This window comes from Felis catus, chromosome B2 (assembly GCF_018350175.1).
Source record: "Felis catus isolate Fca126 chromosome B2, F.catus_Fca126_mat1.0, whole genome shotgun sequence".
Lineage (NCBI taxonomy): Eukaryota > Metazoa > Chordata > Mammalia > Carnivora > Felidae > Felis > Felis catus.
The window spans coordinates 143,764,495-143,783,921 of record NC_058372.1 but is presented as its reverse complement, the minus strand read 5'-3'; the positions used below and the strand labels follow the sequence as shown (position 1 = coordinate 143,783,921).

At 47.5% G+C, this 19,427-nt stretch overlaps 1 protein-coding gene across 2 annotated transcripts in view; it reads right to left on the bottom strand.

Annotated features, from left to right (window-relative positions):
- Nucleotides 1-6,214: 6,214 nt before the first annotated feature.
- Nucleotides 6,215-19,427, bottom strand: part of SLC22A1 (solute carrier family 22 member 1) — a 30,061-nt gene continuing 16,848 nt past the window's right edge. Inside the window, exons 8-11 of one of the 2 annotated variants that reach the window (XM_003986693.6) lie at nucleotides 18,128-18,236; nucleotides 10,288-10,400; nucleotides 8,870-8,969; nucleotides 6,215-6,775 (exon numbers count right to left, since the gene is read on the bottom strand). In XM_003986693.6, coding sequence (XP_003986742.1) covers nucleotides 6,709-6,775; nucleotides 8,870-8,969; nucleotides 10,288-10,400; nucleotides 18,128-18,236 — 389 coding nt within the window. In that variant the 3' untranslated portion in view covers nucleotides 6,215-6,708. The remainder of the gene's footprint in view (nucleotides 6,776-8,869; nucleotides 8,970-10,287; nucleotides 10,401-18,127; nucleotides 18,237-19,427) is intronic. The other variant, XM_006932128.5, reaches the window with a different exon arrangement.

Here is a 19,427-nt window from a genome sequence, read left to right as displayed (position 1 = left end):
AGCCTCGCGTGGCAACCCTTGGCAGAATCTGGATTTTGAAAACTAAATTTAACGAAATTAACTTATTTCAGCAAATTACAAGGGAGGGACTAAAATCTGGACTTCTGCAGCAGGACGACACGGCTCCACGGGCCCTTGCAGCAGGCAGAGCGGTACCAGAGGGAGCCTCGGCCACGGAGCGAAATTACGAGCAGTTTCGAGACACTTGACTGAAAATATGAATTGGAAGTGACGCGAAAATCAGACCACAAAAGCCTTACTTTCCACAGGTCGACTACCAACCGTTTAAAGGAGACTGATCCACGTTGTCTTAACGATATTAATGGCTGGGATACCAGAGCAGATGGAAACCAACCAAGCTGCAGCTTTGAGCCGGACGGTAAGTCACAGAGGGTAGGGTGTCTGTGAGCACCGGCGTTCGGAATCAGAAGAAGTGACATCAGCGCCGGGGAAGGAAGTCACGGCGCTGGGAGACGGGGAGACACAGAGCTGACTGATATCTGGACCAGGCAGAGGTAACCTTTTCATCATGATTGGAGGGTGCCCGAGGCATAGGCGCAAGCTGACAGGCTTTCTCAAAACTAGGGTAACGGGGTGACCGAGCATGGTCCTCTAAATAGTCCCGACCCTCCCTCCGGGCCTCACGACGAGAAACACAACTAGAGTCTGACGTGAAGGGTGGGGGACAGGACCATGCCTTACTAACTTCTCTTCCCAGCTGCCCTCTGGCTCTTCAAAGACCCCGTCATGACCCTCCTGGGGCCAGCAAAGACTCCATCTGATGTCACCAGCCAGGGTCTGTGTGAGAGCGAGCCACCCACACACGCAGTAAATTTCTTTGGGGCCGCGTGGCTCTTGTGATCCCTTTTGTTTTCAGGTGTGGGGAGGACACACAGTGAAGGACTTTGTCAGTGCGTTGAGAGGATGTTCTAGACCCCACCCAACCACACCCGCCATTGCCACAGGTGAGCTGTGCCAGCTGCCACGTCCTCACTTCTTTCTTGGCGACTGAAGGACATGGCGGCTCAGGCGTGGGAACCTGACCTGTGAGGGCTCACCTGACCAAACGGGCGCCTTATTCCCACATCCTCCTCCTAGCTCCCGTTGTCCCCCCATCTTCATCTAGAAAGAAGCTTCGAGTTTTACATAAATCGGGGCAGCCAACTGGCTCTTTGTTTCCTTGTCCCCTTCCCACCTCTGCCTTCCCGAAAGGTCCTAGTGGGGCACATTAACTAAACAAAAGGCCATCCGGTCCCTGGAATCAATTATGTCACTCCCCAGGGGGACAGCAGCGTTGGAGACACAGACCATTCCCCTCCACTCAAGCTTCCGAAAGGGTGGAAGGTAAGAACGCTTTCTCTTGCATTTGAGGGTTAAGTACAGTCCCTAGTGGAGAGGGGAGTTCTTGAATTAAAATGGAGCACAATTTTTAACTCCTATGCTTGGGAAATGTACCTATTGAGAGATTTCAAATGCAGTCATGCACGTTTGGGATGATTTTGTATGTAATGTAGTGTCTAATGTGAAATGTTATATATATGTGTAGTGTGTGTGTGTGTGTGTGTGTGTGTGTAGAGAAAGAGAATGAAATAAATTCATAAGACAAGTAGGATTTGGTTCGGCGAGTAGAATATACGTCTTCTACACAAAATGCTTGGAGGCACAGCAGTGGGTCCTGCACGGTCTCGACATTGTGACAAACACGAGACAGAAGGCCCCAAGATGGTGTTTGCTCCTTGAATAATGTGCGTGGCTCAACTCATTACCATGAAGCCAGTAACGAAAAGTCAGATCCGTGTTCCCAGAAATGGACGAAATGTTAACTCAATAAAGCGAGTTGCCGACCGAAGGGGATGGCCTGTCCCCATGAGTTCCCGGGGGCCGCAAAATGTAAATGTGCGAGACGCGGGGCCTTGTGTTTCTGTGACTGAGTCTTCCCCAGCCCCCACTCCGGCAGGCAGTGGAAAACTCCATCTAGCCAAGTCGAGGGAGACTTGACCCCTTCCGGTTTCTCTCGGAGAATTCAGGTAAGGCGGGGGAGTTAAGCTTTCCCCTTGCCCAGCCTCCCTAGAGGGCGGCACGTTCGGCTCCGGAGGCCTCCTTCGTGTCGTGACGTGGAGGGAGCCGGTCACTGGTCAGCCTGTGTCCCTGCTGGCGTTCCCAGGGTCTCTCTCCCCTCGCGGGGCCAGCTGACGGTGCACACCCAGCCCCGTGACACGATGGCCGTGCGTGAGTCACATCACGCTCCTTTCACCAAACGGGAAGCCGTCGGGGGCTCCTCACACGGCCGCACGAGGAATCTGGGCGGCTGCCGCCTTGTCGGCCACCGACACCCAGCCCTCCACGCCACGGTGGTGTGGACAGTGCCCTACGGGCGTTGTGGCCAATGGGGCAGTGGGGCAGGGCCCTCCTCCCAGACCCTCAGATTTTCGTGTTGAAGGGTCGGGCCGCCCGCCAGCTACAGCACGGACAGCTGGTTGTCCTCCAATGTCCAGTCCCATCGCTGCCTCAGTGATGGAACCCCAGTGTTATGTGAGGGCCACAGCCCCCCGTGTCCCGTTCTCTCTCGATGTGCTGGCCGGTGGGACACAGAGCTGCGTGCCACGTCCAGAAAGTGCCACGTCCAGAAAGGAAGATCGTCCTTCTCATCTGTGCCCCGTCTCCCGTGGTGCGGGCGCGTGCGGTGGGGATGGATGCGACCAGGGGGTCCCGGCCGCGGAGGGAAGTCCTGCCCAGCACAGCCGTGGGGGGGGGAGGGGGGCACCCGGGCCCCGCCCTGTGCCACCCCCCCAGCTCTGGGGCAGGGTGCCCTTGAAATTCTTGAAGATGAGACAAAAAGAAACTTTTGTCTTATCCGAGCCCCTGATATGTGGGAGACTCCGGTAACTCACAGGCCAACTTCGCCCAGACTTCACCCCCTCGGGAGCCAGGGCAGAGGAGGGCGGTCCGGGCCCAGGACGTGTTCTCAAAGACCGGCACCTGAGTCCTCGGCTTTTCTCGTGGTCCCTGCCCGGCCCAGGGCACGTGTGTCTTTCCCGTCGGCAGGTGGAAGACGGCCTTTCTCCTGTCCTGAATCTCCGCCCTCGCTAGTGGGCCGCCCGGTGCCAAGATGTGCGTCGTCCTCTTTCTGGCTTTACTGTGACCGCTCAGCGTGGGACAACAGCTGCTGTTCGCGTGGCGGCCAGAGTTGGGGTTCGGAAGGAGAGCGGGGGGACGTGCACGTTCTCGGTGCTCCAGAACTCAGCCTGCCCCATATTCGCTGCGGCCCCGGGTTCAGAGGAAGGATGGAGACGCGCCCCCAGGGGCGAGACCCGATGGGGGGTGACCAGCTGACCCTCCCTCTATGGGATTCCGTCACGCGGTGGGTTTTGACGTGATTTTCATTTTGTGTGTTTCTTGGTGGTTTTAAACTTCAAACATCAAGAGGCTGGAGTCAGGAAGGTGCAGTCTGAGAACTGCGGAGAACCCGCTCCCCAGCTGCAGAGAGGTGCCCAATGTTGCCATTCTAAGGACAGTGCCCCTCTCGGGGTGGCCCCAGAGCAGTGCCTGAGAACTTCCAGCTCAGACCAACCAGGAGAGGCCTCAGTCTTCCCCACAGAAGAATGGCTTTACTGTTTCTGGGTTTTCTGTAAATAATGAATGAGCCTACTATTGCCTGGACCTCAGGAGGAAGTACAGCATCTGGTTAAAAATGTGGATTTGGGAGGGGCGCCTGGGTGGCTCAGTCGGTTAAGCGGTTAAGCGTCTGACTTCGGCTCAGGTCATGATCTCGCGGTTTGTGGGTTCGAGCCCCGCATCCAGCTCTGTGCTGACAGCTCGGGGCCTGGAGCCTGCCTTAGATTCTGTGTCTCCCTCTCTCTCTGCCCCTCCCCTGCTTGCACTCTCTCTCTCTCTCTCTCTCAAAAATAAACATTAAAAAAAGTTTTTTTAAATGTGGATTTGGGGGAGAGACCTGAGGTCCTCCGCTTACTACCTACTGACCTTGGACATGCTGGTTAACCTCTCTTTGTCTCCATTTCCCCTTCTCTGCACTTAGGGAATATTACCCAGTGTCATGGAGGTGCTGTGAGGGTTTCATGAGATAATATAAAATGCTTGGGATGGGAGGCCCCCCGGGTGGCTCAGTCGTTTAAGCATCTGACTCTTGATCTTGGCTCAGCTCATAATCTCATGGTTTGTGTGTTCAAGACCCGCACTGCGCTCTGTGCTGACAGCATGGAGCCTGTTTAGGATTCTCTCTCTCTCTGCCCCTCCCCTACTCATGCACTTGCTCTCTCTCTCTCAAATAAAAATTTTAAAAATGCTTGGGATGGTACCTGGTACGGAGCAAGTTCTGGATAAATCCAAACTATAGTTTTTAATAGTCTTGTTTCTCCGAACTCCCAAGCAACCAGATTTTCATAGTTCTTTCACCCCCAAATCAGATTTGCCCAAGAAAGCAGCAGGTGCTGCAGGGAGAGGTTTGGGATTAGTCCGACCCAACAGCTCCAAAAACCAACCGTGACACGCATGCAGTTTAAATGTGCACATCTTTCTCACAAGTGGGGGAAAAAGGTAACACACTTCACTCGGACAGGAACCCAGAACAAGGTTAATGCCACCCACAAGGCTGAAGAAGTCAGTGAGCGAGCGGGGACTGTGAAGATGTGTCACGGCCCTGGGAACGGGATCTTAAGACCACTGCCCAGAGCACATTCAGGACTTCCCTCTGTCCTTCCATTCAACCCATAGGCCTGTGGCAGGGGACAAATGGATAATCAGAAAAGCCAGGAATGGAAGTCTCTAAGACCAAGAAACTCATTCGTAAGAGACCACGCCTCTCAGAATAGTCCCCCCTCTTCTTCATTTTTTATGTTTAGAATGGAGGCTCGTAATCTCTCCTGCGATCTGGTCCAGAAGAGCTAAATACAAGGCCCAGTTCCTTGCTTCGGCAGCACGAGCCACTTACCGTCTCTGAATTTAGCTTTCTCGAAGCTTTGAAATGGAGATGATAATATCGGCTTTAAGATGTCACCGTGACTGAGGGAGTTCCTATCTACGAATGTGTCTCGAAATGGCCTTTGAAAAGTGTCTTTGTTTAGTAAGCCTAATAGGTCTCTGATTTGCTCCAGTGACATCTTGAAACATCAGTCATTCAACCTTTAGCTGCACAGAGGAGGCAGAGGTAGGACAGACAATAGGACTCGTTGCCCTTCACAAGCAGATGCAGGGAGTGAGCTGGTGGAGTGGAGACAGTTGACACGCACGTGCACTACAGATGTGGGGACCACGTGGCATGGAGGCTGGTGTGACATTCCTGGGTGATCTGCAGCTTTCTGTGTCCCCAGAACCCACCTAGAGGTGGGTGCCAGGAGGTCACGGATGCTCGGATGGTTAAGGAGCCATAAAATCAATAGATGGAGATATGGGAACTACTTCCGGGTCAGAGCAGAGTCCAGGCTCTTCCCGTGACCTCATGCTGCCTCTCTAAGAACACACCGTGTTCTAGGCACAAGGCTGAAAGGGAGTGCTTCCTGCCCTGCTGTCACCACCCCCTACCCCCCGTGTGAAGTGGGTTCCAGGCCCTGAACTGTCAGCACAGAGCCCGACACGGGGCTCAAACCCATGAACCATGAGGTCATGACTTGAGCCAAAGTCAGATGCTCAACTGGCTGAGCCACCCAGGCACCTACCCCCAACTTTTAAATTCTTTAAAATAGAATTTGGCGGACAAGAACATTCTTTTGTTTGCTTGTTCCAAGTTGCCAATATCCATTCTCAAAGGAAGATCCAAGACTGCTCAGGCCCAAACCCATGGCCTCACGTCCCTGAGACCATCACTTAGCCGAGCAGGCCAGAAGTGCTGACAACACAGCCCCATGCCTTTCCCCAGGCTTCCGATTCACATTAGAAATATTTTTTCCCCAAGGTGCTCCAAAGCAAGGGTATTTCGTTGTCTTTGGTTTCTTTCACAGGGAAAGAAATTTTAAAACAAAGGTTTCTGTGTACTTTAGGAACGAAATCACCTCTTCCACCAGAACTTAAACCAGTTACTACATAACTGGTGGTAAACTGAACTCTTTGATATATTTACTACAATAGTTTATAGCTGGCATAGGAGTCTACCTCCTAGAATCACCAACAAGAATAAAAACCAAGAGTGAAACTCAATACAACATTCCTCGAGCAAAGGTGGCAGAAACCGCTTCCTAAAAAAGTTACAGTACTTCTGGCCTGCGGATGAGGATCATGCTTTATTCCATGAGTCGTATGTAAACGTGATTGGGGTGTGGTCTGCCGGGAGAGTCGCCATGTTTGAAAACCAAGTGCCCTTCAAGAAAGCTACACCTTGAAATATTTTTGCCAAGATAAATACTCCCAATACAAAGACATTTTCTCTCGGAGGGAATGAAACAACACAGATTCTAGGAAACCAGTTACAGAGACCTCTTTTATAGCCATATTTAAACTCGATTGGATCTTCGAAATACTTTAGATAATTAAGTAACTGGTAGCCACCAACAGCTCCTGCTAGGAAAGTAGATAAAAGAGGCCAGGGCTTTGGGAGATTTTTTAAAAGAAAGAAAATAAAGTAAAACGAGGTACATTTGGTATTGTTCAGAATATTGGTTTAGGGGCAGGTAAGTGAGGAAGAGCACAGAAAAGTAAGGGTTTCTAAGCGTTTCTTCAGGTGCAAACCCCATCTTCGATCTCAGCGAAGCATCTCTCTCACGTGCCCGCACGTTCTGTTGTTTGGATCTGAAGGTAAATCGTGTTTTCTTTGGGCTTTGCTATCCTGTAGCCACCAAAAACAAAAATGAGCATTAAAATAAACAATGTTTTGACTAAGAAACTATTGCAAAAGAGAGAGAGAAGAGAAAAGAAACTATTGCAAAATTGTCCACAGGAATATGTCTCAAAACAAAAGGAGAAAAGGAGGGTAGCAAGGAACACAAAAAGGACCAGCAAAGGGATATCTCAAGAGATGACCCGGTGCTTATCAATGAATTGTAATGACATAGTTTAAAATCTGATAATCAGGGGCGCCTGGGTGGCTCAGTCGGTTAAGTGTTCGACTTCGGCTCAGGTCATGATCTCATAGTTTCGTGAGTTCGAGCCCTGCATCGGGCTCTGTGCTGACAGCTCAGAGCCTGGCCTGCTTCAGGTTCTATGTCTCCCTCTCTCTCTGCTCCTCCCCGGCTCATGCTCTGTCTCTGTCTCCTTCAAAAATAAATGAAAACATTAAAAAAAAATTTTTTTTAATCTGATAATCAATATTAGCTACCTATTTGGGACCCAAAAAGGCATATTGTCATCTACTAGAAAATGCATTTACAGTTAAAATAGAGTGTCCCAGGGCACCTGGCTGGTGCAGTCGGTTAAATGTCCGACCTTTAATTTCAGCTCAGGTCATGATCTCACGGTCATGAGACTGAACCCAAGTCGGGCTCTAAGCTGACCACAAGGAATGTGCTTGGGATTCTCTCTCTCCTTCTTTTTCTGCCCCTACTCCCCACCACTCGTGCTCTCTCTCAATCTCTCTCAAAATAAATACGCTTTAAAAAAAAGGTTTTGTCCCTTATCAGTACGGAGACATCCAGAATTTGTCAAAGTGAGGTTTATGAAGCACTTATGAGCTTCATTGGCAGAGCTTATTAACAGCACAGATTCCTGGGTCCCACCCTTCATTTACTAAATCAACAAACCTAGAAGGTTCGGGAATCTGCATTTCAGTAAGCTTCTTCTTTTGTGATCCTTCTGCATATTAAGTTTTGAGAATCACTGAGGAGTTTACACAATATGCAAGAAGAATGGAGAAAATCTAAGGTTTATCGAACACCTACTATGTGTAAGGCACATGATCAGTCACTGTCCCCCCACCTTATCTCATTGAATGTTCCCAGCAATCCTCCAAGGTGAGTATTAGTGTGGCTCTTTGTCAGGCAAGGAGGTAAACTTCCTATAAGGTTCAACGACATCCCCAAAGTCATGTGGCCGAGTAGATGACTGGATTTGAGCCCAGATCTCTTTGACTCCCTAGATCATTCTCTCTATGTCACAGGGACTCATGCTCTTTCCTATGGAATCCATAGAGCGAGCCTGGAGGGGGACCCGAGAGGCTACCTCCTCAAGCATTGCTTATTCCTTTCCTTTTTTATTGCTGTAAGGGAAGAATCTGAGACTCCATTAAAGTCCTCGTCCCTGTCACAAGAATGAAAGTTTTAAGTCCCTCTTCCTTTGTAAAGAAAGTCATTAAAGAGTCGGAATCAACAGGGGCGCCTTGGTGGCTCAGCTGAGTGTCCAACTCTTGATTTTGGCTCAGGTCATGATCTCACAGTTTCTTGAGTTCAAGCCCCGCATCAGGCTCTGTGCTCACAGCGCAGAGCCTGCTTGAGATTCTCCCTCTCTCTCTCTGCCCCTCCCCTGCTCTCACTCTATCTCTCAAAATAAATAAACATAATTTTAAAAAAAAAAAAATAATCAGAACCAACAATTGCTAAAAGGACAGAAGACTGATTTAAAAATAGCTCCCAACTCAGGGCAGTTAGCTCCTGGTGAGCTAGGGACTCGGCCCTTGTTCAGTCAGCATCTCAGACACACGTTCTCAGTCCCACAGTTCGGAACAGCTAACGGCCAACCAAAACCACATATTCGTGCTCTCCAATCTTTCCTCACCCAAAGCCAGTGGCTATTTGTGTCGTGTTTCTCTCTACAGCAGCTCTGGTTAAAATAAATAAATAAATAAATAAATAAATAAATAAATAAATAAATAAAAAGATGCACAGATATCTGTGAAGCTCTCCTAAACCACTAAGATAGAGGAAATGGAGATACCAGGAGGCAGGTGTCACTCACGTGAACCCCGAGTCCCCAAGCACCACAGGCTCACCTCCCAAGGTTCTCTGCATCCTCGATGGTCTCTGGCAAAGTGACCCCTTTGGTCTCAGGAAGAAGCAGCGTCACCCCCCCGGCAACCAGGCCCAATATCGCTTCAAACGAAACAGAGTTCACACGGAGCCGTTAGAGCACAGCCAGCATCATGTAGGGATGCCGACCGCTAGCTAAAGGGATGGCTAGATAATGCACCTGTGAGACACACTGGGTGTTTAGAAGTCGGGGACATCTAGGAAAGAAAAGTTAAAGCAATAGGATCACTGGGGAAACGTCAGAGTGAGAAAGGGGAACAGTGGGGTGCCTGGGTGGCTCAGTCCGTTAAGTGTCTGACTCTTGGTTTTGGCTCAGGTCATGATCTCATGGTCCACGAGTTCCAGCCCTGAGTTGGACTCTGCACTGACAGCATGGACCCTACTTGAAATTCCCTCTCTCCCTCTCTCTCTCCCCCTCCCACCCTCTCAAAATAAATAAACATTTAAAAAAATGGGAATAGTGCCTTCGTTTTACTTCTACATAAGAATAACTTGGACAGTAACTGATGTTTAAGTGTTAGCAGATTGATTATATATAATGTATATTCTATATATTATAGTTATATATAAAACTATACACATAGATAATTGCATTATAATGTATTGTTTTATATAGAATATATACAATAGTTACCATATATAAGCTATAATATATCCTATAGTTACTATGTATTAATATTATATTACTACATATTTGATATGAAGCATAGATAATATATTTGTGGGCAGCGTGGGCCTCTCTCGTTTCTCCTTCCCCATCCCTCCTCCCCTCTCCTAATTTCTCCCTTCCTGTCCCCCGCCCTCACCCTCGTGCTATGCCCGGGCCCCGGCACAGCACCTCTCTGCACGTAGATGGCCGTTCTGCCTTCCACCAAGTGGGTTAGCAGGGTCTCAGAGGTCCCGAGGTCTCAGTTTGGGGAGAGAAATTAGAGTCCCCTCCTCCTTCTCTAATCCAACTTCATCACTATCACAGCTGATACTAAACTTCGATTCCCATTTGTCTCTATTTCCGCTGTGAAGCAGCAGAGTGATAATTCAGCATCTTTAAGCCTCCAGCAATTACATGTTAAATGCACAAAAATTGGGAGTCAAATTCGTAAGAAAGGAGGAGGCTATGTCAACAGAGGCCTCTCAAATTCTGTCCTATAAGACAATTATTGGACTCCGAAGCCATAGAATGAAAACCTCTGGCCTGCCTTCCAGGAATGGCCTCCTATCTTCCCATGCAGCAAGACAGAGCGAGCCAGGAGACAGCGACAGGGAAGGCGCCATCCTTGTCATCTGTAAACTCACTGGAGGACATCATCCGCTCATCAAATAGTTGTTGAGTAATCGTGCTGGGCGGGGAAGAAGGAATAATAAACATCCCAGGAAGTCTTACCAAACAAAATGAGGGGCGAGCCTCGCCAAACCTCCATCAGCCTGAAGACCAGGAAGGGGGTGATGATCCCGCCCAGATCACACAGGGAGGAGCACACCATCACTCCAAGGTTCCTGACAAAATAGAGAACAAAAAAGATGCTACTTCTGTGATCCAACTTTCCAAAGGTTAACCTTATCCTAGAGCAAGCACAGGGAGGGGAGAGAGGCTGGCAGAGAGTTAATCACCAATGGCCAATGATTTTCAATCATGCTACATGACAGAGCCTCCATGGAAACCCTGACCTGTGGGGTTCACAGCTTCCAGGTTGGTGAACATATCCATGCACTGCAACGGTGGCCCACCCCAACTCCACGGGGACAAAAGCTCCCGTGCTTGGGACCCTTCCAGGCCTCACCCTAGGTACCTCTTCATGTGGCTGTTCATTTATATCCTTTATTATGTCATTTATCATCAACCGGTAACTGCAAATAAATGTTTCTCTGAGTTCCGTGAGATAGAGCAAATTATTGAACTTGAGGAAGGGGATATGGGAGTCCTGATTTAGACCCAGTGAGTCAGAAGTCCAGGTGACAACCTGGGGCTCGTGCCTGGCACCTGAGGTGGGGCCAGTCTTGTGGGACTGAGCCCTTATCCCGTGGGATCTGCACTAACTCCATGAGGTTACCATCAGAATGGAACAGGATACCCAGGGGGTATCTGGAAAGTTGGAGAACTGGTTGGTGCAAGCTGAGCTCTTCCTTCCTTCCTTCCTTCCTTCCTTCCTTCCTTCCTTCCTTCCCTCCCTCTCTCTCTCTCTCTTTTTCTTTTCTTTTCTTTTCTTTTCTTTTCTTTTCTTTTCTTTTCTTTTCTTTTCTTTTTCTTTTCTTTCTTCTTTCCATGAAGACATAGGGAAGGGCAGAGAGAAGGTATTAAGGATGGGAGGATGAAGAAGCCTAGAAGAGAATCAGAGAAATGATCCTACCTGAAAGGATTCTCTTCATCCCTGGTGATAGTCTTTGCTCTGACATCTACTCTGTCTTACATGAATACGGCCACTTTTGACTAGTGTTTGTATGGAATATCTTTTTCCATCCTTTTACTTTTTTTTTTTAAGTTTATGTATTTGTTTTGAGAGAGAGACCGCGTGCGAGCGGCAGAAAGAGAGAGAGGAACAGAGAATCAAAACAGGCACCGTGCTGACAGCAGACAGCCCAGTGCAGGGCTCAAACCCATAGATCATGAGATCATGACCTGACCCCAAGTCAGATGCTGAACCGACTGAGCCACCCAGGCGCCCCATCATCATTCTACTCTTAAACTATCTCTGCCCCTATATTTAAAGTGAGTTTCTTGTAGCCAGTATACAGTTGGGTATCACTTTTTTTGTCCAATCTGATGATCTTTGACTTTTAATTGGGGTGTTTAGAACATTCATACTTCTTTTGACTGTTGATAAATCTTGCTTGTTCAGTGCTGGGTATTTTTGTATTCCTATAAATAGTCTTGAACTTTGTTTTAAAAACATGGTTAAGCTAGGAACAATAAACTGGGAAACGTTTTATCCTCTAGGATATGACCTTTAAGCTTCTTCTGTGATACCTATTTGCATCTTGGTTGGTTATATCATCTCTCAGTGTTTGCCACTATACCTTTAAACATATTTATGATTTATTTGATCAGTTTTCAACAGGATATTTCTTCTTAGCTGTAAAAAGTATATTGAGGGAATTATATGTAAAAATGATCTATCCATGTTTTATGGAAAGATTATAATAGCAAGAGTAGATGTTGAATTTATTAAATGCCTTTCACTGCCAATGGAAATAATACAGAACAGTTTTAATTTGTCAGCTTTAATTTATTAGCTCTATAAAACTCTTTCAATTTATTAGCATGATTTATACTATTAGATTTTCTAATACTGGACTTTGTGTTCCTGAGTAGCTCATCTTAGACATGATATATTATTAATGTTTCCACTATTCTGTTTGATAATATATGGTTTAGGGCTTTAATCAAAATTCTACAAATAATATTTACCTATAGTGTCCTTGTTTTCTTTATCTTTGTTGTTCTTTGATACCAGTATTATGCTAGCTTTATTAAAATTTTTAAAAAATCTTTCTCCTTTTTCTATCGTCTAGAATAGTTTGAGTATCGTTGGAGTTTTCTATTAATTACATGTTTTGTAAAATCTCCCTGTGAGACCATTGTGGATTTCCTCTTTATCATTGTTTAGGGACTTCCTTATCTTATTAAATACATTTTTGGCATACATTCAATTTTGTCTGATAAGATTATGGCTCTTGCTATATTTTTGTCTGCATTTACTGATATGTTTTCATGAATTCTTTTCTTTTCAACCTTTCCAAGAAGTTGTGCTTCAACTATGAGCAAATTGTTCAGTTTTGTTTTGTAATCAACTCAAGGAATCTCTTTTTTTAAATAGAGGACTTGAGTCTCTTTGTGTTTATTTAAATGTCAGAAACGCTTGGTCTTAATTCTGTCATTAGCTTTTATGTCATGGTTTTTACTACTTCTAGTGTCTTATTTTCTTATTTATTTATTTTTTTTCGACATTTATTTATTTTTTTGGGACAGAGAGAGACAGAGCATGAACGGGGCAGGGGCAGAGAGAGAGGGAGACACAGAATCGGAAACAGGCTCCAGGCTCTGAGCCATCAGCCCAGAGCCCGACGCGGGGCTCGAACTCACGGACCGCGAGATCGTGACCTGGCTGAAGTCGGACGCTTAACCGACTGCGCCACCCAGGCGCCCCAAGTGTCTTATTTTCAATACGTGTTAGTTATCAGTATTTTTTTCTGATAAGTTGGAAGGTTTGTATTTTTTTTATTTTTTTTTAGTAATCTCTGCACTCAGTGTGGGACTTGAACTCACGGCCCCCAGATCAAGAATCCCATACTCTTCCCACTGAGCTAGCCAGGTGCCCTGGAAGGTTTGTATTTTTATTCCAAATGTTACCTTTATAATTTTATTTAATATATGTAATACTCTATTTCTTTAGACAGTATTCATTCACTTCCTATTATAAACAATTATAAAATTCGTGTATTTCCACTTCCTCCTCAAACCATCCCTGCCTGCACTGACTTTAGTTAATAGTATCATTGTTTTCGTGTTTCTCCTTACATCTTAAAATATACCTAAGGGGCGCCTGGGTGGCACAGTCGGTTAAGCGTCCGACTTCAGCCAGGTCACGATCTCGCGGTCCGTGAGTTCGAGCCCCGCATCGGGCTCTGGGCTGATGGCTCAGAGCCTGGAGCCTGTTTCCGATTCTGTGTCTCCCTCTCTCTCTGCCCCTCCCCCGTTCGTACTCTGTCTCTCTCTGTCCCAAAAATAAATTTAAAAAAATGTTGAAAAAAAAATTTAAAAAAAAATATACCTAAAACACTATGCAATTTATCAGCTTTGAATAATACATTTTTCCCCCAGCTGGAGAAAGTCCACAAAGGAAATCAGCTTATCACAGCACATCTGACATTCCCTCTCCTTTCCTGTCCCTGTCTCCGTTAGTTCTAGCATTTCTTTATGGTCAGATTTCTGACATTTTCTGCTGTTTGTACTCAAAACCACATGCCCTTTAATCCCCCATTTAACGATTATCAATCTGATAGCAAGTAGATACTCCCCCTAGATCTGTGACTCAAACCTTCAGCCCAGTAACTTAATAGAATATTCCTTGTTGCTTCCTTCTGAGTCTGTTTTTCCTGTGACACCATGTGCCACTTCAAATCATAGAGTCAACCATTCTTTTATTTCTAGAAGTTTCCTTGAAGGTTTTTTTTTTTTTTTTTTAATTTCTTGGAGGTTTGTTTTGTTTGTTTCACTCTTTCTGTTATCTTTTCTGGGATGTGTGTACGTGCACGTGTGCGTGTGCATGCGTGTGTGTGTGATCTCCAAGACTTTTAAACTCTTTGCTTATTTCCATTTTATTTTGCAATTCTCAGATCTACCTTGCCTTTCCCTCACTGTCTCGGTTCTCCTTTGCACTGCTTTCAAACGGGTTTCCATTTCTATCATCTGGTCCATATTCTGACCCAAGACCTTTTATCTTGGCTTTAGGCTTTCATTTGATAGAGATGACTGAGGCAGAGTTTGCATTTGGTTGTGGTATTTTGGGTCACCGTTTTCATCTGCTTTGTGACACTATTTTGCTAGTGAGTATTCTTCATTTGTCCTTTGCCCTTTGTTCCCTTTCTCCTTTTCTCTATGGTCTATTTGTGTAACTGGGTGGATTGCTTTTTTATTATCCTTCTTTACTACTGGGATCTCTTCCTGTATCAGCCATGTCGAAGAATTTGTGGAGAGGAGCCAGGCCACGTGCCGGGTCAGGACAGATTCTCTTTTTGACCTGGGTCGAATGCGATCAGATGCTTAACGTCTCTCACTCCCAATCGACAGAAGTCGACAGGACAGAATTGCTCACCGTGTTGGGTCTTTCTCCTCCACCCTGCCTCGCGCACACCGCCATCTCCAAGGTCCCTGAACGTTCTCTCGTGGCCTCGCTCTCCCTGCACCACCTTCAGCCTCACAAGGTCGGGGGGATGGAGCTTATGGGTCCAGCCCCTGAAGCCATCCTGTTACTGCAAACAAGGGACTGTGGGTTGTACCCTCCCCGGTATGCTTCCTGCTTTGGAAAACTGTTGGCCTTGTCCAAGGGTTACTGTCACCATGTGCATCCCTGGAATCTTCCAGACCCTCTGAAACCTCACTGCATTCAGCAGCCCTTCTTCTCACGCTTGTCTTTCAGGGTCATCCTAGGTTTGTTTGTTTATGTTTATTTATTTTTGAGAGAGAAAGAGAGAGAGCATGAGCAGGGGAAGGGGCAGAGAGAGAGGGAGACACAGAATCCGAAGCAGGCTCCAGGCTCTGAGCTCTGAGCACAGGGCCTGACTCGGGGCTCAAACTCACGAACCTCGAGATCATGACCTGAGCCGAAGTTGGACGCTCAACCGGCTGAGCCACCCCATCGCCCCCAGGGTCATCCTAGTTTTAAAGTTGACATTTGCAGCTTTGTTTATTCTCATTTTTCGAATAGCTGCAGTGCCATTTCCAAGAGAAGAAAGAAAAGACGCCGTTATTTTAAGCAGTTACGTTTTAGAGAAGTAAAAAAATGTAATAAGCACACAGAAGCTAGAAGCAGTAGGGAGAGGGAGCTAAGTTCCTTATGGGAAAGTCACATGGTGTGGTGTTTTCTGCACTCGGCCATTCTACGGGCCCTTGGGGACCGCTCAGGACAGCTCTATTACAGGCACAGAGAAGTACGGTATGTTGTTCCCGTTTTCAGGTGGCCCATGCCGTAGTGGGGAGACAAAAAGGAGAGACGATTTCCAACACAAGGCAGAGCCCACTGAAGCCAAAAGAATGTTCTTGACAATATGTGCTGCAGTCAGAAGGTGGCTGTTCATTTCTAAAGCCTCCTGTGAGTAAGAAGCAGGGTCAAGATGGCTTCAATAGTAATTTCTAAATTTGGAGCTCTTGTAAAGTAATAAAGTAACTGGAATAACCCGTTTTAAAAAAAAAAAACAGTTTCGATTGGATTCTATCAATTGAAAATATCAGAACTTTCATGACTCTTATTCTTGTGTGTGTATGGATCACATTTAAAGTTTTTTTTTAACAAAGTTTATTTATTTATTTTGAGAGTGTGTGTGTGTGTGTGTGTGTGTGTGTGAGCAGGGGAAGGACAGAGAGAGAGGGGCGAGAGAGGATCCCAAGCAGGCTCCGCGCTCTCTGCTCAGAGCCAACGTGGGGCTTGAAATCACAAACCGCGAGATCACGACCTGAGCCGAAACCAAGAGTCAGATGCTTAACCGACTGAGCCACCCGGGCGCCCCTAAAGTTATTTCTGAACTTCTGGCCCCCGTTTCTAGTTATTGAGAATCCTTATCAACAGGCTCTCTGCACAAATGGCTCCTTGAGATGGGTTGCTTGGCCTTCTTCCCCGTAGGAGCAGGGACTCAGGCCCTTTGACAGTTAACATTTTCAGCCAGTCCCCTGGGTCCGGTGGCCATGACAATGGAATTGTTTGGCCCGGCTATTTTAGACTCCGGGCTCAGGACTGCCAAATGTGGAAGATTTTCTCTTTAATGTGCCTTCATCCCTTTGTACTCAGTCCAAGCAACCTTTTATAGATGAGAGTGTGAGACAGAGCCTTTTAATGAAGGGCAGGTGGGGAAGAGGACAGTAAATCAGGGCCACTGTTGCCCCTTCTGGCTGACTGACGGGCTCATTGCTGTGCAGCTGAGCGATCGGGGAGCTGGAATATTTCTTAGAAACTACTGGCATGATGGCATGAGGAATAGCACACGAGAAAGAGTTACACAGACCGAAGAGACAGTTTGAGGAAATAGACCAAATTCTAACGAGGGTCCGAATTCAACCTCGAAGTAGAGTGGTTAGTTTCTTTTACCCTAAAAATAATCTTCATTTAAAACTAAGCCTCCTAAAACACAGATGGCAGTAAGTCCATACAAAGATGCTCAACATTGTTAGTAATTAGGAAAATGTAATTTAAAGTCACAATAATACCACTACTTCTCAGAATGACTTCGAAAAATAAAAAAAAAAAGAAAGAAAGAAAGAATAAAGAAAAAACAAGTCACAATACCAAGTGCTGATGAGGATGTGGAACGATAGGATGTCTCACGTGGTTGGCGGAACACAAAATGGCACAGCCTCTTTGGCAAACGTTCTGACAGTTTCTTATAAATTTAAACACACACTTACCATATGAGCCACTCCTAAGTTTGTGGCCACGAGATACGACAACATGTATCCACTCCAAGACCCGTACCTGAATGTTTATGAGCAGCTACACTGTACTCACTCCAACCTGGAGACAGTCAATGCCAATACACTGGGAAATGGATAAACAAATCGTGGCACATCATTCACACGCCAGAAAAGCACTCAGCGCGCACTCAGAAGGGGCAGAGCACGGGCGCAGGCGGGCAACTACGTGATGTCCCCCGTCCTGCTAAGTGAAAGGAGACAAACACCGAGTCTGCCTGCCTTGTGACTTCATTTACATGACATTCTGGAAAAGGTAGAACCAAAGGGACAGAAATCAGATGAGTGGTTGCCAGGGGCTGGAGGTGGGGAAGGGACACAAGGAAGCATTTGGAGATGATGGAGACGTCTCCATACTGATCGTCGCGGCAGGGAAATGAACACACATATAATGAAAATTCAGCAAACTGCGTGTTAGAGTGAACTCTGGTCTGAACCTGACTTGGAACGATAAGTCCTCCAGGCCTGTTGCTACGTTTACGGACAAGCATTGTGTCATCACGGGAAAGGCACGGGCTTCTGGTGGCATCAGGGCAGACGCCCTGCCACTTTCCAGCTGTGTGCCTCTTGCGAGTTCTGTGTCCCTCTCTGAACCTCAACTTCCTCATCTGTAGAGTGGAAATAATGACATTGGGGGCGAAATGGCACAGCTCTAGAAATGCTTCCTGTGTCACTGGGCCAGTCGGAACTCTGTCTACGCAACGTGTGTCTACAGGCACGGATGGAGCTACGGGAGTTCGCGCCACTAGCCATGGGCTGGGCTGAAACTCAGTCTCCCACTCTCTCCCGTCTCTATGCAGATGCCTTTTCTCTCATGCCTGCCCTCTGCACAGTCTCCTCCAACCTTTCCATCTCACGTTCTCTCCTACAATCGGGTGTTGACGCGCTCTTTGATGCCCAACCCCTGCCTCAATGTCCAAACGGGGGAGCCTTGAGGAATTGTCTTAGAAGTGTCGGTCCTCATTGAGCCTGGCTGGTGCACAGCTATTTCAGGGGCTACCCGACCTCCGCCCCCCCCCCACCCCACCCCGCTTTGTGCGCCCACCTGATGAACGTGGGATACAGCTCGGCGTTCACCAGGCACACGATTTGGAACACGATGGTGATTCCCATTCGGCCGACGCAAGCTACTGTGATGTTTAGCCAGTGCATATCTGGACAGGAAACACAGAGGTGGGGATCTCACATGAGGACTGTGGTCACAGAGTTCCCTCCCTCGAGGAGTCAGGTTAAGAAGCTTGGCCTTTAGAGCTGGAAGGGCCTGAAGGACTGTCTTGTCTAACTCTTTCCTTCTGGGATAAGTAAACAGTCCTGAGAGGTCTCAGAACTTGACCGTGACACATGAAGGGGGGCTCCTCTGTGCAGGGGGAAGAACATGCATTTGGAGTCTCAGCTCTGCCTCCGGTCAGCCACGTGACTTCCTTCTTTGTCTCTTGGTTTCCGGAAACACAGTAGGTCCACGAAAAATGCAGCCCTTTAGGTACTATCCTGGAGCCGACAGACCAGATTTCTAATCTTCCATCTAGGGTTCATTTCCAAACACATTTTTAAAACCAAAACCCTTCTCCAGAGAGTCCCAGATGTGAGCATTAGGGAAGCAAACCTTGTCTCCGCTTAGCCGACTGCTGTGGGCTCTTGATTACATGACGGTCCAGGACTGATCCAAGAATTGGGCACCTTCACCTGCTCCACCTGGATCCTCCCAAACACTGACACACACAAGTGGCTCCTGTGACATGCCAGGTCACTTAGAAAGCCTCTTGGCTCACAGCCACTATGCCATCTCAACCCCTGGCCCCAGATATTGGCTGCTCACGGAAGCCTGCTCTGTTTCACTCCACCAGCGTGAGGCTCCCAGGAGAGAGGACACGGTGGCCTTAGGAATGAGCTGGCCACAAGGTCCAGCCCAGTCTCCCAGCCTCCGGCAGCTCCCCACCTTGTGCTAATCAAGGACGTGCCCCAGCTTCCTAAAGAGAAAAGATGAAGTTTACTCCGTACATAGAGGGAGGGCCTTGCACACAAACTCTGGGGTCCTTAATCTGTTGAGCTGTTCAACTGCCCCGGCTCCCCTTGGCACTGTGGGGCCATCCCTGCCCAAAGCACCCAGTGCCTCTCTTCCACACTGGGGTACAGTCCAAGGCCACCTCCTGCTAACTGGGCCTCCGTCCATCGCTCCTGCCCCTGCTCTCCTGATTTTGGGTGCAAGGATTCCAGCTGTTCCTTGAATGCTCAGCTCTGCCCTCCTCGGGGAGACTCCCACTCCAGTCCCCCACCTGGGAAGCACATTCCCTAGACGGCAACACGGCTCATTCCCCTCATTCAGGTCTCCCGAGGCCACCCCCGAC